Source organism: Trachypithecus francoisi, unplaced genomic scaffold, assembly GCF_009764315.1.
Source record: "Trachypithecus francoisi isolate TF-2019V2 unplaced genomic scaffold, Tfra_2.0 Lachesis_group15, whole genome shotgun sequence".
NCBI lineage: Eukaryota > Metazoa > Chordata > Mammalia > Primates > Cercopithecidae > Trachypithecus > Trachypithecus francoisi.
The window spans coordinates 52005881-52021343 of NW_022681460.1; the positions used below are offsets into that span (position 1 = coordinate 52005881).

The window sequence follows — 15463 nt, forward strand, 5'->3', positions numbered from 1 at the left end:
TTTCCAACTGGGTTTATTTTACTTCTACCTGAAGACATCTTTAGTGTTTTTTTAATGCAGTCCTACTTGTGATGAATTATTTTTGTCCTGAAATGCCTTTATTTCCCTTTTAATTTTGAAGACCATTTTTGCTAGGCATGGAATTCTAGACAATTGGTTACCCTCTTTTTTTTTTTTGAAGCAGACTCTCACTCTGTGAAGCAGGCTGGAGTGCAGTGGTGCAATCTCAGCCCACTGCAACCTCTGCCTTCTGGGTTCAAGCAATTCTCCTGCCTCAGCCTCCTGAGTAGCTCGGATTACTGGCATGCACTACCACGCCCAACTAATTTTTGTATTGTTAGTAGAGACGGGGTTTCGCCATGTTGGCCAGGCTGGTCTCGAACTCATCTCAAGTGATCCGCCTGCCTCAGCCTCCCAAAGTGCTGGGATTACAGGCACGAGCCACCACGCCTGACCAATCAATTACCTTCTTTCAGCACTTTGAAAATATTCTATTTGTCTTCTGGCTTTCATTGTTTCTCTGGAGAATCCAGCAGTAAGTCTAGTGGTTGCTCTTTTGATGGTGATGTCTTTTTTTCTCTAGCTATTTAGTAAGATTTTATCTTTGGTTGTCAATTACTATGAATATGCCTGGGTTTTTTGTATATTTTAAATTCTGCTTGGGATTTTTAATCTGTGACAATGCTTTTCACCAGTTTTGGAAAGTCCTCAGCTATTATCTTTTCAAAAGTTGCTTCTAGGCTGGGTGCAGTGGCTCACGCCTATAATCCCAGCACTGTGGGAGACCAAGGTGGGTGGATCACCTGAGGTCATGAGTTCGAGACCAGTCTGGCCAACATGATGAAACCCCGTCTCTACTAAAAATACAAAAAATTAGCTGGGTATGGTGGTAGATGCCTGTAATCCCAGCTGCTCGGGAGGCTGAGGCAGGAGAATCTCTTGAACCTACAAGGCGGAGGTTGCAGTGAGGTGAGATCACACTACCGCACTACACTCTGGGCGACAGAGCGAGACTCTATCTCAAAAAAAAAAAAAAAGTTGCTTCTCTCACACTGTCTCTGTTCTCTGCTTTTCAGGGACTCTAAATACATTTATATTAAATCTTCTCACTGTATCCCCTATATCTCTTATCCCCCTTGTCTGTGCTTATGACCTTTTCTCACTCCATGCTTCCTTCTGGAAATGTTCTTCTAATATATTTTTAATTATATCTTCAACTATGTCTTATTTGCTATAAAACCTTTCCATTTAGTTCTTAATTTCAGCTACTATTTTTCTTTGTTTGGGATTTTGTTCTTTTTATGGTTTCCATAATTATTAATCTTGTTTCTTGTTTTATCTCTTCAAACCTATTAAACACATTTCAGAGCAATTTTCTGTCAAGTAAAACTTGACAACAAAAAAAGCAATCAATAAGTTCCATTTCCACTTAGGATAGAGAAAGCCAAGAAGCATTGCTCTCACAAACTACTTTGCCTTGGGCAGAGTACAGGATGAAAGATAGCAGCAAATTAAAAAAAGAAAAGAAAAGTGAAATTTTAACAAATGCTTAAAGAGCAAATGTGGGCTAGTGTGACAGCTTAGAATCCCCGAGAGCCACAGACACAAGGAGAGTTTAGCCCCAGTTACTGGCTCTTTTTCATAACCTTCACTGGGTGTTCATAAGAAAAACTAGGGACAGAGCAGGAGAACTGAAAGAGACTCCTTTTGGTGACACAGGCATGCAGGTGACAACCAGCTACCACTGTGAGAGAGAGATGAAACCCAGGTCCTTCTCTTACATAAAGAAAAAGCCATCTGCCACCAGGGAAGTGATACAAAACCTCCTATCCCCTGGTTTCAGCCAACGAACTTGGCTGTAGGCAGGGAAGAGTTGAAGCAAAAACCATCTGCTGTTGGACAGGGCAAGGAAACTCACTTGTGACCATGATCCTGCACTGATACAAAGCAGAGGTTTGCCACCAGTGAGAGAGGGACAGGAAATTCACTCTCACCTAAGACTACCACAATTACAAAGCAGGGTCTGAGAGCCACGGAGAAAGGGTACCCAGCCCTGAAGCTCACACACCCATGGCTTGCATGAGACAGAGGCCGGAGAAGGAGCACCACCTCCTGCCCCAACCATAAGCCTTGCACAAAGTAGTAAGCAATAGATTTCTACAGCTGAGGAGGGACACGAGCAGAGAGAAAGAGATATCACTGATGATATAAGTGTGCAGAGTTTGCTAAAAGCTGAAGGTGGAGCAGGAACACTGAGAAAAACTCTGGCACTCTAGGCCACACACTAAGCCCACGGCAGCAGCAGTCCACCACTGAAGAATTTGAAATCTGTGATATACTGAAAGTAACTATAGCAGCAACAAACTCAAACCCAGATCAACTATTTATTAGAGTTATTTGCCTCTCCCCCAACACTAATGGCCTAATAGAAGGAAGGCTGTGCCCATTTCCAGATATAAATACTATTTACCTCAGTTTCTACTGTTCTTTAACATGCAACATCTGACATTTAATCAACAATTATAAGACATTTTAAAAAGCAAGAAAAAAATGATCCATTATCAAGAGATAAAGTAGTCAACAGAACCAGATCCAGAGATGATCCAGATACTGATATTATCAGATAGAAACTTTAAAACAACTATGATTAAAATGCTAAAGGACCTAGTGGAATGGATGGACACCATGCATAAATAGATTGGGAATTTCAGCAGAGAGATGGAAGCTGCAAAAAAAGAGTTAAATAAAAATGCTAGAAATAAAAATATGATATTAAGAGATAAAGAATCTCTTCAACAGGCTTATCGGTGGACTAAACACAGCACAGGAGAGAATCAGTAAGCCTGAAATAGATTAACAGAAATAATCCAGATTGAAACACAAAGAAAAATAGAGTGTATAAAATAAAACAGCACATCCAACAGAGCCGTGGGACAATATCAAATGGCCTAACATAAATCTAATTGCAGTCTCAGAAGAACATTTGATCATATAATGGTTGCAAATGTTCTAAAATTAATAAAAAACAACAAACAGATCCCAAGAGGCTTGGAGAATCTCAAGCAAAAGAAATACAAAGAAAAACATACCCAGAGGCTGGGCGCAGTGGTTTATGCTTGTAATCCCAACACTTTGGGAAGCCAAAGTGAGAGGATTGTTTGATCACAGTTGTTCCAGACCAGCCTGGCAACATGGTGAAACCTCAGCTCTACAAAAAAAAAAAAAAAAAAAAAAAAGAAAAGAAAAAGAAAAGAAAAGAAAAAAAGCTGGGTATGGTGGCACATGCATGTAATTATAGGTACTTAGGGGACTAAGGTGAGAGGATTGCTTGAGCCCAGGAGGCAGAGGTCACAGAGAGCTGAGGTCACACCACTGCACTCCAGCCAGCGCCACAGAATCAATCTTGTATCAAAAAAAGACACATCATAGTTTAACTGCTGAAAATTTAAAAAAAGGATATCTAGAAGGCAACAAGAAAAAAAAAATTATGAATAGATGACCAAAATTTAGAATTACAGCAGTATTCTCAACAAAAACTTTGCAAGCCAGGAGGCAATGGAGTAATTTCTTTAAAATATTAGAAAACTTAGACTTTACCACAATCCTATCAGGTCACTTGAAATCTTGGTGTTAGTGAGGCTAATCAGGGCTAGAGTTGAGAAGAACATGGTGGTACTGTGGGAACAAGAGTAAATGATAGGGCTTAGATGCAAGGTGCTGGGGTGCACCTGAGAGCCAGAATGACATGGGTATGCCTCTTGAAATCAGGCCATCAATAAGCAAGGTCCCCAAACCTAAAATGGGTTTTTCAGAGCCAGACCACATCAGAGACTACATTGTCTAAATAACTTTCAGCACAGTGGAGTTGGTTACAAGCAAAATTGCATAATTGCAGTGCCCACCTAAGTACCTATCCCCCAATGTCTCAAAGACATAGAATGAATGGTACAGATTGTGACACTAGCCAAACTACAAAGGATAGTTCCTATGATTTCATCTGTTGTGATATCAGGAGACAGGAAGAAGAAGGTGAACAAATAATCTGCTAATGCAGAGGTCACAGACCCAGGAGGAACTGAAGTAGCCAAACACCCATGTGCTCCTATTTGAGATATTGAGTTGAAGCAAGGGGTAAGTCCTGAATGGATGGTGGGCCAAATGTGCCAAGCAGTGCAAGGTCAAGCAGAACTTCAATCCTTTCCATAATCTCCATCATTTCCCAAAAGCTTAAAAATATACAATCTAATTTTACAATTTCTACGCATACACTCTTCAAGACAAGAGACTCCCAACTTCCTTTTTCCGTGTAGACTGCTACCTCTAGTTCCCTCATATACATTCAGGAATCACAGGATGGAGTCAAGACTGGGGGTAGTGGAAATTCAATCTAGAGATTCTACTTGCTTACTCACCTTCTTTATGCTATCCTTATGCTAGTTGTCACAGTAAGAGAGAACATGAGCATGGGGTGGTGAGGGAGGTGGGTGGGTGTTGGATTTTGACTGCTCAGAGTCTCTAGGTTATACAAATAAACATTGTGCCTTATTTAATGGAGGACAGCCAAGATGTAAAGAGGGTTTCAAAAAGCCAAGGCCAAGCAAGCCCTTTGTAGCTCAGCTCCTATTACGTTACTGGCAATAGCACTACAAATCAATGTAGAAAATGAGGTACTAGTAGGAGAGAGAGGAAAAGGAAGAAATAGCTGATCTTCTCTGGAAAGAAGGATGGCTGCAAAGCTTTCTTCTGTGGGCCGCTGCCTCTAAAGATACCTAATACAGTGACAGTAGCTTTTTCCTCCCTTCTTTTTATTTTTTGCTGGAGTGCAGTAGTGCCATCTCGGCTCACTGCAAACTCCGCCTCCTGTGATTCTCCTGCCTCAGCCTCCTGAGTATCTGGGATTACAGGCATGCACCACCATGCCTGGCTAATTTTTAGTAGAGATGGGGTTTCACCATGTAGCCAAGATGGTCTCAAACTTCTGACCTCAAATGATCCGCCAGCCTCAGCCTCCTAAAGTGTTGGGATTACAGGCGTGACCTACTGCACCCGGCCCTTCTCTTACCTTTGTGTGACCACTCTTCTGTTTCAGAAGTCAAAACAGGACAAGCAACTAATAATTTTCATTCTGCCTATCTATACTCTAGTTGTATACAATTATTCTGATAAATTACAATTGAATTATTTTCCACTTCCAATGCTATTGGGCAAATCTTTCAGACATGATCCTGAGCATTTAAGACAATGGAGGAATTACCACAATTTCTAGCTAAAATGAGCCTATCATTTTAGTTTTTTTTTCTTTTTTACTTTTAACTTTTAAATTTTCAAAATATGAGATGGGGGGGTCTCACTTTGTTGCCCAGGTTGATCTTGAACTCCTGGCCTCAAGTGATCACCCTGCCTCAGCCTCCCAAAGTGCTGGGATTACAGGCAGGAGTCACTGTACCCAACATCATTCATTTTAAAGCTTTGAAATGTTTTGATTGCATTGGGGTACTCAGATGAATTTTTTTTTTTTTTTTTTTTTGAGACAGCGTCTTGTTCTGTAACACAGCCTAGAGTATAGTGGCACAATCTTGGCTCACTGCAAGCTCTGCCTCCTAGACTCAAGTGATCCTCCCACCTCAGCCTCCTGAGTAGCTGGGACTACAGGGACACACCATGATGCTCAGCTAGTTTTTTAATTTCACAAGTTCTCACTATATTTCCCCGGCTAGTGTCAAACTCATGGGCTCAAGTGATCCTCCCGCCTCAGCCTCTCAAAGTGCTGGGATTACAGGTCTGAGTCACTGCACCCAGCATGTTTTTAAACATACCTGTTGATCACAAGAAAAACATATTTAAAAAATCATTATTGAAAAGCTCCATACTATAAGAAGCATGGTTCAGTCAAATTATCTTTTAAAAGCCCTCTTTAATTCCAAGGAGACAAAGAAAATATTGGTCATTAAACATGTTACATGTATGACTAATATTTATTATAGCTAATATAATAGTTTAGAACAAGGAAATTTAGTAGAGTTGTAACATTTTGGTGCACATATATAATTCAGCATAAGCCAAAGCCCTTTTAAAATAACCAATAGTATCATTTTATGAAATCTTTATAAAATAAGCACAGTAGTACAGTATTTAAGCATCTCAAGTCTCCATTTTAGAGTTGATTATCAAGGAATGCCTGTTATAAATAAAGAGCTCTATGATGTTCTGCTTCTTTAGTTAATAAGGTAGGGAAATAAGTGACACACTTTTTAGAGGAATCCATGCAGTGGACAGAAAGTCAGATTAGGTAGTCTCTAGGGATCCATCCAGTTCTGGGACTCTATGATCAGATGGCCTCTAAGGTTTCTTCTAGTTCAGAAAATAGAGGTACCTGGAATATATATTTTTCCATTTTAAATGGTTATATAGGTTAACAGTATTTTTTGCTTTTCAAAATTCACTGCTGGTGATGTCTATTACTTATATGATGTCATGTCTTTGGCCAGGAATGCAATCCTAACTAGTTTTGTTCCAGGAAAACATTTCATTTTACAGGAAGCATATCCCAGAAACATTACAAAATACTAGTCCCAATATAAGTAACATTTACCAGCTAGACTCTGGGCTACACTTTAAAATATCTGATGTTCAGCCAGGGATGGTGGCTTATGCTTGTAATCCCAGCACTTTGGGAGGCTGAGGCAGGAGGGTCACTTGAACTCAGGAGTTCAAGGCCAGCTTGGGCAACACAGTAAGACATTGTCTCTACAAAAAAAAAAAAAAAAATTAATTATCAAAAAAAGAAAAAATATATCTGATGTTATTTCTCTCTCTCAAGTTCAACAATAAATAAATAATCCCAAGTACATTTTTATTTGCAGCAAAATTTAAGATAGATGGTACTTTTTTTTTTTTTTGAGACAAGCTCTGGTTCTATTGCCCAGGTTGGAGTGCAGTGGTATGATCTCGGCTCATTGCAACCTCTGCTTCCCGGGCTCAAGACATCCTCTCATCTCAGCCTCCCAAGTAGTTGGGACTACAGGCACTCACCACCATACCCAGCTAATTTTTGCATTTTTTGTAGAGACAGGGTTTCGCCATGTTGCCCAGGCTGGTCTCGAACTCATGAGCTCAAGCGATCTGCCTCAGCCTCCCAAAGTGCTGAGATTACAGGTGTGAAACACTGTGTCCAGCTGATGGTACTCGTAAAAGTAGGCATCCAAACTCAACACCTGAAAAACTGAAATGTGATGTTAAACTACATCTGAAAATTTTAAAATGTATTTAAAAATCCAAATAAAGCTTACAACTTCCTTATTTTATTTCCTTTATTTTAACATGTCAAAAAAACACTTAAAGATATTCTTCTGAATACATATAAGCTGCCTCTCAGCATTCAGAACTATGCAAATAATTTTTCAATATGACAAAATGAAAAATGTACATACTTGAGGGTAGCGCTTAATACTTATCTTTGAAATCTATTGCTGATGCTATGTCTAAGGAGCAATGACTCAACCAGAAAAAATAGTAAAGGCTGCCTTTTCCTTTTTAAAGTGCTTATTAGCTTTATATCCAAAAACAATGGCTTTTACAAATACGTAATACTGAAAGGTGCTCAAAAAGTCACCACTTACTTATCTGCATTAATGAAGATTGCTTCCAATGGCTCTCAATCATATGCTTCAAATCAAGACAGTGCTAAGTTCCAGCAGCATGAACAGTGACAGCAGAACAAACTCCAGCACATTTTCAGTGGATCACAGCAGATCAGAGAAAGTATAACAGCTTTTGGTATGTTACACATCCAAGAGCCTTATCTTTCGCTCCACATATATGGTAAACATAAAAGAAAAAAGAAACACTTCATCTCCCTATAGAGCATTTTATACTATAGGAAGGGATTCAAATTCTCTTATTATTTAACAAAACTCTTGTTTCTATATAGAGGAGATATTATATTCTTAATGTTTACAACAAAGCCTATTTCCACCAAAAAAGCAAGAAGAAATTAATAAATGAAATCCTGAACTCTAAAAACCTAAGAAATAAAATTGTGAACAATTCTGAAATGAAGTGTTTTTTTTTAAAGGCTAATACAAACATACCAAAATAGAATTTCTGAGCATGAAATACACGATTTCATTTCAATCGTATCACTTTCATCTGATTGAAAAATTTAGAAAAAATAAGGATCATCTTAATCTCACTGCTTTCTGTATGAGACTATCATTCCAATTCACGCCCTCAATACACACCACTGTCCAACAGTCTTATAGTGAGCATCCTCTCAGGTCCCTGTCTGCTTGCTGAACTTTAAGCTGGTTTTACCCCTCCTTTCTCTCTGCTCCCAAATCCTCTACATATCTCAAGAGGAAAATATTCCTTTAAAAAAATGACAATTTAAATATAGTATGATAATGCTACATTTGATTTAAAGTAGTAATAAATTATAAATTGCCAAATAACTTAATGTAATTCACAATGCAAATCCTTGGTATAAAAATAATCCATATTGCCCTGAATATAATAAAGCAATCCAGTGATTTTTAAATTAGTTATGAAATAAAGGCAAAAAATAAGATGTAAAATACTATTTATAAAAGTCAAGTAAGAAACCAGCTACCATAAATCTTTTTACAAAGATAAATGTAATGTGGCTTACTACTTCTAAAAATTGTTAGGGAGGTCTGGAATCAATGGTTTCAAAAATGACTCTAGGGAAACTAGAGACTGAATTATATATTATTGTGATGTACAACATATTAACTACATATATAATAATAATACTGCAATGGGGAGTAATTAATCTTTGGGCGTGCTACTTCCTGACAAGTACGTTTCTTTTTCAAAGTATTTGCTGTAACCAATTAATTTTTAAATGTTAGTTTTCAAAAACGTTTCTACTTGAGATACTTATGTTATTCTTATTAATACCAGAAGTCTAGAATAGTGATAAAATGCCTATAAAATAAAATAATGATTGTTCTTGCATCTTCTGTTATTGTTACAAATACACATTAAAATAGATAACATTGTTACACCTGGAAATTAAAAATATCCAAATCTGTTAGAAAGAAGTGGAAAAGGAAAGAAAAATGGAAAATTCTTATTTAAAAATGGATCTGAAGTCCTTGTATTTCTTAAGAACTTGACTTATCAAATCACAGTTTATCTTCTTTCTGAAACCAAGTTGTGTCTTCCACCATTCATTCATGTGATATGTCAACTCTCCATTTTGTAGGTCTCAGTTTGAATTTTCTTGAATGTTTGCAAAACTGGTACTGGACTTGAGACGTTTGGCTAGACAAATCAAAAGAATTGTATTTTAACTTAAATTTAATTATCAAACATAATTATTTACTATTTTTATGTAAACTACAGTATTTGTCTATCAATTCTATGTTTGAATCCTAACAGTTCCAGCCTTATAAGACTTAAAACCTAATTAAAACTTTTTTCTACCAACCTCAAAAAACATAACTTTGTTAGAAATTGCACGACTTTGCTAGAAGCAGTACCAAATAAAACAACATTATTTATATCTTCTTGAACATCACAATCTTAAATATGTAATGTAGCCGGGCGCGGTGGCTCAAGCCTGTAATCCCAGCACTTTGGGAGGCCGAGACGGGCGGATCACGAGGTCAGGAGATCGATACCATCCTGGCTAATACGGTGAAACCCCGTCTCTACTTAAAAATACAAAAAACTAGCCGGCGACGAGGCGGGCGCCTGTAGTCCCAGCTACTCGGGAGGCTGAGGCAGGAGAATGGCGTAAACCCGGGAGGCGGAGCTTGCAGTGAGCTGAGATCCGGCCACTGCACTCCAGCCTGGGTGGCAGAGCAAGACTCCGTCTCAAAAAAATAAATAAATAAATAAATAAATAAATAAATAAATAAATAAATATGTAATGTAGGTGAAATAAATATACTTAGACAATGAAAGCGCTATAAGGTAGAAAAACAAAATTATACATCTAAAAGTCTAAGTTAGAAATCCAAATCTAAATTTCTCTTAAAAGAATTCAGTGAAAACTTCCTCAACCTGATAAAGAGCATATACAAAGATTCTGTAGCAATCATTATGCTTAATTGTGAAAGACTGAATGATTTTTCCCCCTAAGATCTAGAATAAGACAAAAATACCTGGTCTTGCTTGACATCATGCCACTAATTTATCACCAGTGCAACAAGGCAAGAGAAAGAAAAGGAAAGGTATATATATTGAAAATAAAGAAATACAACTGCTTCTATTTTCAGGTGAAAAAAAATTCAGTGAAAGAACTCTGTAATGGAAAAAAAAAAAAATTTAATGACCCTCAAAGAAAAGTGAGTTGTATATTATTATGGAATCCTGCATTATGAAAAAAAATCTTTAAAGATGCTCAAAGAAAAGTGAGTTTTATGTTATATACACACACAAACACATACGGCAGCTAACAAAATACATTATCATCAATTCTGATTTGATGCTAATGAGACTGAGTCATTAGGGTTAATAAAACAAATCATGGCTATTTGGCTTGGTAATATGTTTTGTACTTACAGTTAAACATGAATGTTTCTCATGTTCTAGAAATGAAAAACAATCATGCCCACAGTGAGAGCATTTATACTGAGTAACTAAGAGTGTCCCTACTTCAGAGCTTCACAAAACTTGGGTAGGGGCTATGATTTAGAAGCTCTGCAATGAGACCCTAGTACCTGTACTTTTTTTTAAAGCTCTGCAATAATTCCGATATGTAGCCAAGGATGAGAACCAGTGTTTCCGCTTATTTTATTTTATTTTCATTTTTTATTTTTTATTTTTTATTTTTAGACAGAGTCTCATCTCTGTCGCCCAGGCCGGAGTGCAGTGGCTTGATCTCAGCTCCCTGCAAGCTCCGCCTCCCGGGTTCACGCCATCCTCCTGCCTCAGCTTCCCGAATAGCTGGGACTACAGGCACCCGCCACCACGCCCAGCTAATTTTTTTTTTTTTTGTATTTTTAGTAGAGACGGGGTTTCACCATGTTAGCCAGAATGGTCTCGATCTCCTGACCTCGTGATCTGCCCACCTTGGCCTCCCAAAGTGTTGGGATTACAGGCGTGAGCCACCGCGCCCAGCCTACCAGTGTCTCTGGTTTCCATTAGGGTCCCCCTGACCACCACTGTAAGTGGAAAATGACAACATGACTTCCTGGACCAGTGTACTGCTTCAGCTTAAACTAAAGGGAAAACTTAAACTAAAAACATTGACCTAAACTAAAATCTACTTCTTAAGCCTTCAGCAGATTTGGGAGGCAAACCAAATCAATAGTTTGGGTTTTTGAGAATTACTTTGTTAAAAACTACTAGAAGTGATCTAGCTTCTGACTAAATTTCAAATGACTTAATAAACTGGCCAAGTTAAATACAAATGAGTACATACACCTACAACTTCCTTGCCTTTATATTCCCTACCTGATAAATCCCCACATCCTTTAAAATTCTATCCCAGGGATCATCTAATGGTGAATTTCAACACCTCTAATGCAGTCAGCTGCTCCCTCCAGGCAGGGGAGACAAACAAATAGAGAATAAATGAAGAAGATGATTTAAATAACCAATTATTTAATTAAAATTAGCTTAAGTGATTAAGCGCCATTAAAGAAAGACGGCACAGAAAAATGAATGGAGGGTTGTACTCTTAGACTGGGGAGTCATAAAAGGTCTCTTTGAGCAAGTAACTTTAGAGCTAAGACCTGGCTTGCAAGAAGCCAGGTAAGGAAAGAGGGAAGGGCCTTGGAAAAGCAGCAGTGTGAATGAGCTTGGTAGCAGAGAAGAACAGAAAGGAACCAGACTGTCCACAGCACCATGAGCAATGAGGAGAATGGATGTGACGAGTTTAAAAAGGTGGCTATGGGGCAGGTCATGTACAGCTTGGAGAGCAGACCCTGGAAAGTAAGTTTGGATTTATTCTAGGTACAATGGGAACACATTAAGGGTTCCAAGTAGTAGAGAAACATGGTGAATTTGTGTTTAAAAAATTATTTTAGCCACTGTATGGCATATGGATTTTAGTAGATCAAGAAATGGAAGGAGGGATACCAGTTAAGAGGCTCTTGCATTAGTACAGGTAAGAGATGAAGGGCCAGGCACGGCGGCTCACGCCTGTAGTCCCAGCACTTTGGGAGACCAAGGTGAGCAGATCACAAGGTCAGGAGTTTGACACCAGCCTGGCCAATATGTTGAAACCCCGTCTCTACTAAAAATACAAAAATTAGCTGGGCGTGGTAGCATGTGCCTGTACTCCCAGCTACTCAGGAGAATGGGGCAGGAGAATAGCTTGAAACCAGGAGGTGGGGTTGCAGTGAGCCGAGATCGTGCCACTGCACTCCAGCCTGGGTGATAGAGTGAGACTGTCTCAAAAATAAATAAATAAATAAATAAGAGAGAGATGAAGATGGCTTGGTTTACCAGTGGAGGGGGACAGAAGACTAACTAAGTAGGACTGGCAGCATACTTGCTAACGAATTAAAAGGGGATGAGGAGGGGAATGTGGGAATGGAAAAATGAAAGAAAGAAAAGAAGTAAGAAATGACTACAAGGTCTGTGGCTTCCATAGCAAATAGTGACACTGGTAGTGACTTTTACTGTGACGACAAACAAAAAATCCTGATCAGAAGTAGTAAATACTTTCCACAAAGTTAAATAGGTTTGCAAGGCAAATAAGATATAAGATGCTAAACTTTATTTTTTATTTTTTATTTTTTGAGACAGAGTCTCGCTCTGTCACCCAAGCTGGAGTGCACTGGCCAGATCTCAGCTCACTGCAAGCTCCGCCTCCCAGGTTCACGCCATTCTCCTGCCTCAGCCTCCCGAGTAGCTGGGACTACATACAGGCGCCCGCCACCTTGCCCGGCTAGTTTTTTGTATTTTTTTAGTAGAGACGGGGTTTCACCGTGTTAGCCAGGATGGTCTTGATCTCCTGACCTTGTGATCCGCCCGCCTCGGCCTCCCAAAGTGCTGGGATTACAGGCTTGAGCCACCGCGCCCGGCCAAGATGCTAAACTTTAAAAGTATACCAAGCTCTGAAAAATAGTTTCTCAATGGTGAGGTGCCCACAATATTTTGCTGTTATTCTGAATAAGTACTTCAAGGACCTGAGCTACTACATATTTACAGAATGCTGGCAGCCTTCAAAAAGCTTTACTAAATACACCCGTGACAAAGACTCTCCCCTCTAGTAGCATTTTAAAGTGACGAAACATTACAAATTCAGTTCAAACTCATCTACAGGTAACCTTTTTTTAAAAGTTAGATATATTAGAAGCAAAGTTAGATGAAGCAGTGATCGAAATTTACGGGAAAAGAATTTTTATATCATACATTCCTAGACTACAAACAGTATTTGAGAGAAAAGAAAGCTAACTTTTTTCCCTAAACAGTTCACTTTTTTAAAAACTAAAATTATTAAAGCATAAGCCCATACTTTCATTCTGATAATAAACAAGAAACCCACGTGACTTAGAAGCCACTCTTCTTTAGCTGGATGGGATCTCTAGTTAGTGCTTCTTTTGCTCTGGCCTATTTCATAGGGAGAAAGAAAGGGAATGAATATGTATTGAGCATATACTATTATGTCAAGTAATCTCCTTGGAACTACGATTCCAATTTGTTCACAAACTGCCTGTATGTTAGCTATAGTTTCTTCCTGCCTGCCACACTTTTAGGTGGTTCTAAGACCCACGACTCCAGTGGATCTAAGAGCTGTCTGTATCTCCCTGCTATTGCCATGTCAGGAGTGCAAAGCCTCTGTTGCTATTCTTCTGTTGTTGCCAACCTTATTCCAGGGGTAATCTAGCATTTTCAATTTAATCATCTGAAAGACACTGTGTTTTAACTTTTTTTTTTGAGACATTCTCACTCTGCTCCCCAGGCTAGAGTGCAGTGGCGCGATCTCGGTTCACTGCGACCTCCGCCTCCCAAGTTCAAGTGATTCTCTCCCCTCAGCCTGCTGAGTAGCTGGAACTACAGGCATGTGCCACCACACCCAGCTAATTTTTTGTATTTTTAGTAGAGATGGGGTTTCACTGTGTTAGCCAGGTCTTGATCTCCTGACCTCGTGATCCACCCTCCCCGGCCTCCCAAAGTGTCCGAAGTGCTGGGATTACAGGCGTGAGCCACTGCGCCCGACCCTGTTTTAACTTTATATTGTCTACACTTATAAAATTTTCACAGATCTTTTTCACAGTAAGCATGACTGTAAAATTTAAAGCAGAGAGTCCTTTTAGGCTAATCCACTTTGAGTTCTCAGAGTAGCTATCATTTCTAAAACAGGTCTAAGTTTTTAAAATACAGGCTTTTATCTATAAAATAAATAATTGTAAAAAACTTACGCAGAATGAGTTTGCGTTTCTTTTGTTCTGAGTGAAGAAAACTACTAAGATAGAAGACAACAGGTAGAAAGAGAATGAACACAGAAACAGCAATTACAGGCACTGTGTCACTGCAAGGGACTGAACAGTTGAAAGTTCGACTCCAAAGTTTTCGGGTGATGTTCATCTGGAACAAGAACAAACAATATCATTCTATTTTATATTTAACTTGTCTTCAATTTCTTATAATTATTTTGCTAATAACTAAACAGGAACCTAGAATTTAGACTAAATACATACCTCTAAAAATCTACTGATAGTTGAGGACAACTTCTTCTGCCACGAAAAAAACCTGGTTCACAATCAGTCATTGTATAAATTTATATCCATACAGAAATTTCATATTCTAAGTCCATAACACTGACCAAAGTATTCTAGAATGTCAACCATTTGTACATTCAAACAGAGAACTTGTATGAAGAGGAATATAGTTAGGCCCTGTTTTATTCATTTACAAAATATTTATTATTTATTAAGAGCCTACTAGAAACCAGGTACTGTTTTTAGGCAACAGGAAGGGAGCAGTAAAAACAAAAATCCACACTGTACATTTCATTTTAAGTGCTTTTTAACCATCTCGAATATTATTGGTCCTTATAGTTCCCTCTGAGCTGCTGTGATAATTCACACTCGTTCTCAATTCTTATGCTCATTAATTTTGACCTCAAGTTCTCCACTTTGAGCCAATAATTTCTCAGTTTCCTCTGATGTCCCAATACTCAGGCATCATAGTGCCTAAAAAGGCATGATTGCCATCTAGTGGCACCCTATGTAAAGGCAGGCTATAAAATGGAGAAAAAAAATTTTTTTTGACCATTCAATTTGTTTATTAAGCCCATTATATGCTAGACTGTCCTAAATACTGAATGGTGAACAAAAAAAGCCTAAGTCCTTGTCCTCATGTGGCTTATATTTTAGTGAGGAAGACAGACTATAAACAAATATTTTCAGATGGTAACAGATATAAGAAAATAAAACAATGGAATAGGAAGTTATTGAGGAATGGCTTCTAAAACAGGTAGTGAAATCCAGAAACTTCTTTTTTTTTTTGAGACGGAGTCTCGCTTTGTTGCCCAGGCTGG

At 38.5% G+C, this 15463-nt stretch overlaps 1 protein-coding gene across 2 annotated transcripts in view; it reads right to left on the reverse strand.

Moving 5' to 3' along the window:
- Positions 1-5903: 5903 nt before the first annotated feature.
- The window catches only part of OSTM1 (osteoclastogenesis associated transmembrane protein 1), a 38559-nt gene continuing 28999 nt past the window's right edge, over positions 5904-15463 (reverse strand). Inside the window, exons 5-7 of one of the 2 annotated variants that reach the window (XR_004442844.1) lie at positions 14343-14508; positions 7620-9285; positions 5904-6373 (exon numbers count right to left, since the gene is read on the reverse strand). Coding sequence is in view for 1 of the 2 variants with exons in the window: in XM_033234783.1 (XP_033090674.1) it covers positions 9230-9285; positions 14343-14508 (222 nt within the window). In the remaining variant the exon portion in view is untranslated. Of the gene's footprint in view, positions 6374-7285; positions 9286-14342; positions 14509-15463 lie in introns of those variants that run through there. The other variant, XM_033234783.1, reaches the window with a different exon arrangement.